The sequence below is a fragment of the Panthera leo genome, chromosome C1, assembly GCF_018350215.1.
Source record: "Panthera leo isolate Ple1 chromosome C1, P.leo_Ple1_pat1.1, whole genome shotgun sequence".
NCBI classification, from domain to species: Eukaryota; Metazoa; Chordata; class Mammalia; order Carnivora; family Felidae; genus Panthera; species Panthera leo.
In genome coordinates this window covers 105,355,784-105,366,494 of record NC_056686.1, presented here as the reverse complement: position 1 = coordinate 105,366,494, position 10,711 = coordinate 105,355,784, and the positions used below count along the sequence as shown (strand labels likewise).

Sequence of the window (10,711 nt, the reverse complement as noted above, 5' to 3'; positions counted from 1 at the left end):
TTGGGGGTGGGGGGGATAGGTGAGGAAGTGTTGAGCAGATGCCTCCCTCAGTGTCCCTGATGCAGAAGGCACCACACAGAGCCAGGTGAAAGAGGACTGCTCCTTCCCTGCCTTGGCTCAATCAGTGCCTCCTTGTCCCTGGGAAGGGCTTCCCCGGTTTTGACTCTCACCAGCTCCCTGTCAAGTCCCCAATGTCTAGGTCACATAAAAAGAGGAGCCTGAATGGGGATTAAACCATGAGCAGTTTTAATGGTCTGGTTTTCTCCCTCCCATTTCCCCACTGTTAGTATTATTACTACAAGAATAAAGGATTCCTGAGAGCCTGTCCACTCCTCTCCCTTGGGCCCTCCCTTGACAAGACTCGTCCCCACCAACCCCCTCTGGATTTCTGGATTAAAAAAAAAAAGTGAAAGGCACTGCAGGGGTGGGGGGGCTCAAGTGCCAGGGAGTCTGAGGGGTGGTACAGGGGCAGGGCCAGGCCCTTGAGGGTGGAGAAGCATCCTGAGGGCCCCAGTGGCCTAGGAAAGTCCCTCCTCCCACCCCCAGACCCACCTCGGGGGTCTGCAGCAGGAGGGTAATTAGTGTTGGGCTCAGGAGAAATGGAGGGCCCATTCTACTAGGACCCAAGGGCCAAACCCAAAGGGGACTGCAAACCACTATAATCCTCAAAAGCCTGTTGTGTTTGGGGGATGGGGGTGAGGAGCTGAACAAAATGTGAATTAGGATGAAATCCCTAGTCCAGGGACCACACAGCAGCAGTGACCCAGGCTCCCGGCAAAAAGGGAGGGGAGAGGGCTGGTCAACCCAAGCCCAGGCCTAGTTGTCCCCGCTGCCCCCTTGCCGAGCCCTGATGAACGCCATGCCGTGTGTGCGGAAATGGGTCTTGAGGTTGAGGGGGCTGTCGCAGCTCTTGCCACAGACTTTACAGGTCAGCGGGCCCCCAGAGGCAGGCAAGGGGGACTCTCCACCCTCTGGATCAGACCTCAGTGGAGGAGGGCCCTCTTCCCCATCACCCAGGCCCAGGGCACTGGCACCACCCACACCCCGTTTCTTTTTGTGGCTGATGAAACGGTGCCGGCTCAGCGAGCCCGGGGAGGCGAAGCACAAGCCACAGTCGAGGCACTGCTGGGCACCGCCGTCCACCCTCAACCCCACCATAAGGCTCTGTTCCACTGAGCCACCACTCCGGTAACGCAGGGGCCCGTGGCCTCCTGAGCTGGGCCCACCCCTGGGGGACTTGGCCGGGGGTGTTGTGCTGTCAGGCTCCTCACTACAAGAGTCAGAGGACTGGCGGCGTTTCCGTCCTGGCCCCTGGAGGAGAGAGTACAGAAACTAGGCCTCCCCATCACCCCGCATGGTCCCGGGCACCCCCACCTAGCTTCCCGAGGCCAAGGCCTAGAATCCTGCAGCGTTCCAGCCCCAGGGCCCCGACACAGCGGGCCGGGCCTTTGCCTACCTGGGCTCTGGCACTGGGGCCCCGAGCCAGGGTGCTCCCCCGGCCAGGGGACTGGGACCCGAGTGGCAAGCCATGCCGAACCTGGACATGTTTCTCCAGGATCAGGCGGCTGCTGAAGGTGCGTTTTCCCTCTGTGCAATACCTAGAGGGGGAGAGTGGGGAGCGTGGGCACCAGGGGAACAGCCCAGAAACCAAGGCCTAGGACTCAAGGTTGGGTGGGGTGGGGTGGGGTGGGGCGGGATGGGGGCCTCCCAGAGAGGAGACCTCAACCTTCAGTCCACTCAAGACAAGACTCGGGTTGGCAGGTACTTAGTGGGGCTGGGGACATGGGGTGGGTGGGTCACTTCCTGGGCAGAACGAGGAGGGGGACGAGGCGACAAGCAGCCAAGGGTTACCTGCATGGGTAAACTCGCTTGATCCCCTCATGATTGACCCTGACGTGGCGCCTCAGGCTGGGGGCGGAACAGAAGGAGCGCTCACACAGGCGACAGGGAAACTTTTTCACAGACTGGGAGAGCAGAGGGCGGGGCAGCTCAGAGCCAGGCTCCAGGCCACTGCCCCTCCAAGGCCACACAGACCAATGCCCGAGGGGGAACCCCACTCACCTTGCCATGCTCCTTCTTCATGTGAGCCACATACTCATCTCGCTCGGGGAACCAGGAGTGACAAAGGCCACAGGTCCAGCCTCCAGGGCCCCCGCCCCCACCACCCTTGATGCCTTTGCTCCCTAGCTCCCGCCGGGGCCGTTTGGTTGGGCGAGGGGGCGAGGGGGAGCTGGGTAGTTCTTCCTCTTCCGAGGATGAAGACGACTCCTCAGTGGGGACGGTTGTTCCTCCCCGAGACACAGCCAGCTCCTCGGGCTCAGCCTTGGGGGTTGTTAGGGCACCCGCGGCCCCTTTCCCAGCAGTGTCCTCCCCCTGGCGCCCAGACTGATGGGTGTTCTGAGAGAGGGAGACAAGGGTGCAGCCGTTGCAGGGGACGGCCTGGCTCGGCCAGTGGCATTTGCTCCCACACCCCCACTTTCTGAAGGCCATGTGACCCCAGCCCCAGGTCACCACAGCTGAGCACACCACCCCACCCCCACCCCCGCCTCTGTCCCTTAACTCCTATACCTTGAGATGATCCAGCATGGTCCTTTTTTGGGCAAAAAGCAGAGGACAAGACGGGCACTTGAAGACGCTGACACGCTGGGGCAGCAGGTGCTGGTCGAAGTGTGAGGAGAGGAGGGGTTTGTGAGTGAAGACCGTGTCACACATGGCGCACTTGTAGATCATCCTGTGTGGGCGGAGAGGACAGTGCAGACACCCTGGCCAGCAGGGCCCCAAGCCCACTCCGGCCCGCCCCACCCCTTCCCAGGTCTCACTTGGCCTGCTGCGCATGGAAGCTGGGGTGCTGGGTGTACAGGTGGGCGTGGGCGCTGGGTGCAGACTTGAAGGCCATGGGGCAGATGGGGCACTTGTGGAAAACCTCGCAGTGCGACGTCTGGATGTGGGACTTGATGGAGTTCACACCCCCAAACACCACTGCGCAGCTAGGGCACCTGGGGGGCACGGAGCGTGGAGGTAAGGTGCAGCAGCTCCAGCCTATCCCCCAGCCCTCTCATCCCCGGAGCCGCTGGACTTAGAAGCTCATTGGCGATGGAACATGAGCAAGGTGGGGACAGGAGGGGTGAATAGACCCTGCTCCTTGAGGGAGGCGTGTGGAGAGTGGTCTGGGGCTTTCTCTGCTCTCCATGGGGGCAGGGCAAAGGCAGGCAGATCCCAGGCGGAGGGGTTCAGCAGGGGAGATGGGGCGCTCCCTGAAAGACCGGCTAAAAGGCTGGTACCAGACCACAAAGTGTCGAGCTGCACAGCGGTGGGCTTGGGGGGCGGGGATAGATGGTCTCAAGACAACAGGGCAAGAAGGTAGAAGGCACCTGTATCCCACGCGGCGAGACAAATGCAGACAGGCCTCCCGGAGATGGGTCTGGAAATTGGCTTGCAGGAAGTTGCCCCCACACTCAGGGCAGACGTGGGGAGGCCGGTTCTTATGCATACGCTGGTGGGCGCTGAAGCTGCAGCGATTGGGGAGCATCATGGGACAGGTGGGGCACACCTGTCGAGGGGGTAGAAACAAGACAGTGAGCAGTGGCCTGTCCCCCATGACTTCCCCTAAGCTCCCAACCCCCTCCCAGGTCCTACTCCCCGGGCATCGGGCTCTACACCGGGGAAGGGCAGTGAAAGGCAACTCACAGTGCTGTTGGCCCCAGGGGCAGGGGGCCCAAGCTGCTGGAAGTGGGCAGCCATGCCCGCCTTGTCCCGGCACTGCTCCTTACACTCCAGGCAGCGAAAACAGGTGTAAGCCGAGGTGGCAGGGGCAGCAGGGGGCTCGGAGGAGAGCGGCAGCACAGGGGCCTCAGCAGGAACTGCAGTAATGGCAGCGGTGATGGCCCCGTCCCCCTTGCCCAGGGCAGGCAAGGCTGGAGGTCCGAGGGCAGGAGGGACAGCCAGCAGGGGCGTGATATCCGGCTGCCCCACCATCTGGTCCAGAGCAACGGGCCTCATGACCAGGTGTGAGCACTGCATGACGAGTCCTTTGTCCTTGTGCTCTCGGGCATGCAGCAGCAGGCTGCACTTGTTGAAGAAGACCAGGCGGCGGGCACAGTGGTTGCAGGTGACCTCGATGCGCATGCTCCGGCGGTCATAGTGCCGCGCCAGGCTCTTCTCCAGTGAGAAGGCATCCCCACACTCAAGGCAGCGGTAGCCCGTTGGAGGCAGGGCCAGCCCGGCCTCGGCCGGAGGACTCAGGTTGGGCCGGTAGGCAGGCAGCAGGTTCTTGCTATTGAGGACCTTGTTGAAGGCCTCCACCAGGCTAGACTGAGTCCGCGAGATCACCGTGCCACCGCCCACCCCGGGCCCGGGGGTCGGCTTGGAGGGCTGCACCATCACCACCGAGGCACCGTTCACCTTCTGCCCCCCGGCCCCCAGCCCCGCTCGCCCCTCGGCCTTGGGCAGGGTTTGGGGCACCAGACCTAGCACATTCTTAGCCATCGTCTTAGGGCTGGTGGCAGCACCTCCAGGCAGAACCACGGCCTTGCGGGCCACGCTGGCCGCCATCAGCATGGCCGTACTTGCATTCTGGATGGTGGCCACAGGAAGCACGGTGCCTTTTAGCCGTGTACCGTCACCCAGCTGGACGCTCACCACCTTTGGACCCTCAGGGGTCGGGGGCGCAGGGGATAGCTTCAGGAGGCCAGCCTCAGCTAGGAGGGTCCCTTCGGCCAAGGGGGCAGGGGGTTCGGGATCTGACGGGACCCGGGTTACCGTCCTTGTGATATTCCCGCAGGACGTTTTAATGGTCTTGATCCGCACCTTGAGAGGCCTTGAGGAGCTGGAAGAGGCAGGGGAGTCGTTGCTGTCCTCATCTGCGGCCTCGGCTCCACTAGAGGGACTCTGGGGACTTCTGGGGGAAGACTTGGCCACCGGCCCCTCCTCCTCCTCTTCCTTCAGGGGCTGACAGCGGGGCACTCTGGGGGAGGCAGGAGGGCTCTGATGCCCTGGAGACTGCTTGAAGAAGGGCACCCCCGCAACCTGGGGAGGGGAGGTGCCAGCAGGAATGTCCATGGCCTCAGGGCTAGAGCCAGAGCCTAGCCCGGCTAGGCCCGGAGGATGAATGGGGCTGTCTTGCTTCAAGGTCCCCAGCGGTGGGGGAGAACCAGACGACAGCAAGGCTGGGCCATTCTCCCGGGACAGCTCAAAGGGAGAAGAGAAAGGAGGTGGGGTCATGGCCCCTTCCTGAGGCGGGGAGGGTGCAGCAGGAGGGAGGGGATCAGGATGCTCCCCTGGCTCAGGCCCAAAATGAGCAAAAAGGTCCAAAGGAGCTTTGCCTTCCATGGCTTTTTCTTTCCAGGTACCCCCACTGGGAGGAGCTGGAGAGTGGGGTGTACCTGGAAGGGATGACTCAGGGCCCCCAAAACCATTCTGCATCAGACGATGTCCCACAGGCCCTTCCTTAGTCACCCCCACAGCCCGGGCCCCGTCCCCTCCTGAACTTCCAGCCGGGGACTCAGGCTGCTCGGGACACACAGTGTTCTTGACAATGACGCTGACTGCTGAGATGTCTGGGGGTGGCAGGCCATGATCAGAGGTCTGGGCTGGAACCTCGGGGCCATCCCGGGCAGCTGCTGCTGTTGCCTCTCCAGATTCACCCCCTACACTGGGTTCTGGCTTCCCTGAGTCTCCGGGCCCCTCATTTTCTTCTGGCCCAGAATGGATGGCTTCGTTTGCATCAATGTCAGGGATGTCAAAGGCAGCAAGGAGGTCGTCGAAATCAGGGGTCTTCATGTCCCCCATGGCAGCGGGTCCCCAACCTGATGAAAACAGAAGAAAGGAGGAGAAACTGAGCCCTCTGGAGGCAGGGACCCCGGCCTTCCTCCCTGGAGAGTTCCAGCTTCACCTGCTCAGGACCCGCGCACAATGTGACCTGGGCACACCTTTACCGCTGCGCAAATCCTAGGGAGCTGGTGGAGGTCTGCCAAACCCTAAAACTGAAAGAGAGACAGTGTGCACATTCCAGGGAAGACATCAAGATCCAGAAAAAGCCGAGGAAAAGGCACTTCTCAGAAACACAGCTGAGAGACAAGGGCAACAGAGAAAGACGAGTTCAGTGAACATCTTGGTTAAAACTGCCTCAGCCCCTCCTGGGCCCCGCACAGAACCAATCAATTAATCAATAAAGGAGCAAAATGTACACAATGCTCTGGGCCTAAGGGCTCATTCAAGGCAGCACAGGACCCATTCACAATTTCTTCAGGGATCTTCTGGGGGTCCACAGAGATCTGAAAGGTCAGTGTACAAAGAAACAGTGACTTAGACCAAGATGTAAGAAATGATTCTAGTTCCAGCTTTATCAATGGCCTGCTGTCCACTGCCTTACTTTTGAAAAGAAGGGCCAAGTAATCCATACATTACAGGGTGAGTCTGAGCATGATAGGAATCGTAACCCTGAGAGTCAGAACCCAGAAGATTTGTTATTACAGCTGGGACAAACAAGGACTAGTCACGTCAAGGAGGAGCTAGGAAGGAATAAGCACTGAGAATCCAGGACTGGGGTCAGAGAGAAGAATCAGGGGTTAAGTGTGGGGACTTGGGGTCATCACTGGCACCTGGAGATCTAGCTTGGTTACCAAGGAGAAGTGGACTGAGGGAAATCACCCAAGAGACCAAGATGGAAAGAATAAGACACAGGAACAGAAAGAGACAAAGAGACAGAGGGGAAAACCGTGACGGCACCCTGGTCACAAGGGCCCCAGCCTAGGCCTCTCCTGTCACAAACACCTGCTGCTAGCTCACCTACCTTCCCCAGAGTGCCTCTGCCCTCCCGTGGCCCTCCCTGGGCCAGCCCCTCCTCCCTTCCACTCTCCCTGGATCCTGCTCTCTCAGGGCCAAAACTCCAGGGTAACTTACCCAGCACAGCTGCCACAAAGGGGAAAAGCCAATCCCCCTCACTCCTGTCACTTCTGCTCTGAGCTCCGAACTCATACTCCTCCCCTTTTCATTTTCCCTTGGCAACACCAGTCCAGGAAGTCTCGCCCAACCCCAACCTGGCCCAGTGTACGCGCCCGCACACGCACGCGTGCACACACACGCGCGCGCGCGCGCACACGCACACGCACACACACACACACACACACACACACACACACACACACATCCCACAAGACTCATGTGGCACTAAACCAACAAGAAGGCTAGCCTAGGGCTTGTGGGGAACCCGGGTCTGTTCCTCACCAGTTTCTCCTCAAAAGTGTTTCCATATCTAAGAGGAAGAAACTGAAGAAGTCTCTGTCCTTACACATTCTCTGCCCAGGATGCAAGCCACTTCCCAGGGCCAATTCTCTCACCTCCTGCCAGCCTTTAGACCGAAACTGGAGATAGTCCCAGCAGGTGGCAGCTGGCAATGCTGGGAGGAAGGTAGGGTAGAGGAAGAGGGTACCAACTAGAGAAAGAAAGGGAAGTTTCCCCTCATCACCCCCTACTTAATTCTGCAGTTTCTGGGTTTAAACACAGCCCTCCATCCCTTGCCTCTGCCCTGATGGAGAGCCAGGGCCCTCCTCTGCCTGGCTGTCTCCCCAACAGGAGAAACCCGAGCTACCTTCCACCCTGGCCACCAGAAAAGCGGGCTGGTGAAGCACAGATCACTGGGGACTACAAGGAAACATATGCCCACTCACCCTCCCCAAGCAACTCCCCCTTTGGCGTCCAAGTGACTTAGAGGTCATGCGATAGCCAGGAGCGGACAGTCCACCAAGCAGCGGGAGCTCAAGGCCAAAGAGGCTCCCCCCCACCCCCACCACCCCACGGCTGAGGCCTTTTCTGCGGCCGTTGTGCCTGAACTCTTGGGCTCTGGCCCTCCCCCCACCCCTTTCCTTCTGTTCTTCCCCAAACGCCAAAGGAAGGGGCTGAACAGGAAGAGGGTGAACTGGCCTGGGTCGGGAGGGGGCTCCACTGCCCTTTCCCCTGGCCCGGGGCCTGCAGCGCAGAGGAGGGCGAGGGGCCGGCGGCCGGGGGCGATTAGGCTGCCGCCAAGCTGGGCAGCGGGTGGAATTAAGTCCCTGCCATCTGCCGAGGGCCGGCGCGGGGAGATGTCCGGGGTTTCGAGGAGGGGGCGGGGTGTACAGAGGAAAAGCCGCGGGGGAAACTGAGGCGCACCGCGCTTCTCTCGCTCCCACCAGCGTGCGGAGGGAAGGACGGGCGCCGGCCAGGCCAGGCCCCACGGGATCTGCCGCGCAGCACCTCCCGGCCCAGGACTTCACGGGAGTAGGGAAGGCGCGTGGAAAGAGAGGAGTGGGGAGGGGACGGTCTTTGCGTGACTCGCAGCTCTCCGACTGGGGTCCGTCCCAACTCCGACCTCCTCCCCTCGTCCCGGCGCAGCACAGCCTCCTCCTCCCGCAGACTCCCGAGGATCCCTCGAGACGCGAGTGAGCCGAAGGCGCGCAGCGGACCGGGGCGCGAGCCTGAGTCCCGCCCGGGCCCGGACGCTGACCCGCACCCAGTCGGGGTGCAGGCTCCGCTCCGGCCAGGCCCAGCTCCCCCGCCCCCGCCCCCGGGCACGGACACCATTTTAGGTCGCGACATCCCGCAGCCTCCAGTCACCGGGCCGCGCTTCGGACGCCTCTTGGGCTCGGGGCGCCTAGACTTGGGGACCCTGACCCTCCCTCCACGTTTACCCGGCAGGGGGCTGTGCTTTCAACAGGCTGGGAGTTTCGCCCATCCGCCTCAAGGGATGGAGGCGCCGGCGGGGCCTTCCTAGAAGCCGCCCCAGGGGGGCCGCGCGGAGAAGGGGGTAGTTGACCAAGTGGGGGAGGGGCGGGGGTATTTACCCGCCCCCCCGGGGGCGGGGCCAAGGGCGGGTATTACCCCAGGTATGCTTACTTGTTCCGCTCCAAGTGCAGGCCGAGACCCGGCGGTCTCCCGCCTGTTCCCACCGCCACCGCCACCGCCGCCGCCCTCCCCGCGGCCGCCGCTACTTCCTGCTTCTCTCCCGTTCAGCCTCCCCCTCCTTCAGCTCCCTCCGCGTTCCAGGTCTGGGCTGCCCGCTTCCGCACTCGCCATTGGCCCACGCTCCCGTCGTTCAGCACTGCGCCCCTCCCGGCCCCGCACTGGGTTGGCCTTAAGTACTGCCGCTCGGAACTAGCCCCTCACAGTCCTCCCAGCCTCATTGGGCAAGGAACCTAGTCCTTCTGAAGATGCCTCTCCCCATTGGCTGCGCCGGGCCCACCTGCCCCATCTGGGCATCTCAAAAATGACTGGCTTCCGCTACAGTCGCTTAGAAAGAAGCCAATCTGATCCCCTGCTTTCCCTCTAGAGGCGGTGACTATCCCAGGTGAGTCTCCGCCCCCTCACTCCCTATTGGCCACAATCCTTGAAGCCTGCAGTTCACTTATGCAAATTAAAAGAACTCTCAGCTTCTATTTGGTGGGCACTTTGAGGAGCGCCTCGTTGACTCTGAACGAAGCCCGGATGCGTAGATCCGCTTGCATTGTCTTCTCAAGCTAAACCCCAATGTCAGTCATGCCGTGCAGAAGTCACAAAATGGGACGTTACCCAAAACATTACGTCATCTGGTTGACCAGTTCCTTGCAGTCTTCCTACTGTCTAAATCGTCATATAACCTGCACGGATGGGGTTCTCGCGCGGGCCAGCTCCTGGGCGATGGCGTTACCCCTACCTTCTCCCTCTGCAGGAGCGCTTGCAGTGGGGGCGGGATTAGTTATGAGTGTGGAAGGAACCGGCACCAGGAGCCCGGGACGGCTTTGCAGACCGGAAGTGGAGGAGAGGTGACGTTAGAGTGCTGGCGTGGCCTGAGCCATGTCGAAACGGATCTTAAAGCGGCATGCTGGTAGGCTTCCTGAGCACGGGGACTGGATGGGACCGACCCTCGCTTCCATTTCCCATTTTAGGGCTCTCCTTTTCCCCGCCCCCAGCACGGGGTGGGGGTGGAGTCGAAGCCGGTTTTCCCGCGCTTTGTTGCCACGCCCCCTGGAGGCGGGAGAAGGGGTGGGGATCCTCCGTAAATGAGTTGCCTTGATATTCATAATACAGATGCTAGCACTGGCTGCCACCTCGCGCGCTGGCTGGCCTGCCCGCGAACCTCCACAGCCGGTCGCGTACGCAGCAGCTCAGCACCGGGACGCGATTACTAAAAGCGGTTCTGTTATCCTGCACAGGAGTCACTGGACCTCTGGACCTAGGACTCTCCGACGCGCCCCGAGACTTTACACGGGTAATAGCGACTGTATTGAGATGTCAATCAGAGTCTCTGAGTGGAAATCTTCGGGCCACCACCATGGAAATCTATGGTTCCATAGGGCAAGGCGCTCGACCTCCCTGCACCGATTTTTCTCATGGATAAAATAGGGACTATAATATCCACCCATATGATTGTTTTTGTGAGGATTACACCCGTTCAGAACCTAAAAGTGCTTTGTAAAGTGATGGGCAAATGGAATCAGTGCTCCCCAGTCGGCCGCCTTCTTTGTGGAGGTTTGCCTGCTTTTAGTTACCCCGGCTCACAGTGTTCTTCCATGTCTGAACCACTAGCTAGAGTAGCTTCCTGGATGTGGCCAGACTGCATTCCATTCCCACCTCCTTCCCTGCGTCTTCCTGCATGGAATAATAATTACCACTGATGCACACGTACTATGTGTGGGACCTATTATAAGCACTTTATATGTATTAACTTATATAATCCTTACCACAACAGCGTGAGGGAAGT

The 10,711-nt window shown here is 60.6% G+C and overlaps 1 protein-coding gene across 6 annotated transcripts; it reads right to left on the bottom strand.

Moving 5' to 3' along the window:
• Positions 1-18: 18 nt before the first annotated feature.
• Positions 19-9,733, bottom strand: ZNF687 (zinc finger protein 687). 6 transcript variants are annotated; one of them, XM_042953957.1, is made up of 9 exons: positions 9,665-9,733; positions 3,688-5,804; positions 3,372-3,550; positions 2,820-2,996; positions 2,569-2,731; positions 2,062-2,397; positions 1,852-1,964; positions 1,457-1,598; positions 19-1,311 (listed from the first exon to the last, which is right to left on the bottom strand). In XM_042953957.1, the coding sequence occupies exons 2-9, from the start codon at positions 5,785-5,787 to the stop codon at positions 817-819; spliced, it is 3,705 nt and encodes a 1,234-aa protein (XP_042809891.1). In that variant the 5' UTR covers positions 5,788-5,804; positions 9,665-9,733; the 3' UTR covers positions 19-816. The 6 variants fall into 6 exon arrangements, with proteins under 6 accessions (XP_042809891.1, XP_042809892.1, XP_042809888.1 ...); XM_042953958.1 differs by lacking the exon at positions 9,665-9,733 and adding an exon at positions 9,541-9,595; XM_042953954.1 differs by lacking the exon at positions 9,665-9,733 and adding an exon at positions 8,869-9,494.
• Positions 9,734-10,711: the final 978 nt, after the last annotated feature.

Excerpts from the sequence above, each read along its gene's own strand:
- ZNF687 (XM_042953957.1), bottom strand. The coding sequence starts at position 5,787 with ATGGGGGACATGAAGACCCCTGATTTCGACGACCTCCTTGCTGCCTTT. Across the intron at positions 3,551-3,687 it reads CCCCTGGGGCCAACAGCACT|GTGTGCCCCACCTGTCCCAT; the intron begins GTGAGTTGCCTT and ends CCCCCTCGACAG. Across the intron at positions 2,997-3,371 it reads TCTCGCCGCGTGGGATACAG|GTGCCCTAGCTGCGCAGTGG; the intron begins GTGCCTTCTACC and ends CGTGCCCCCCAG.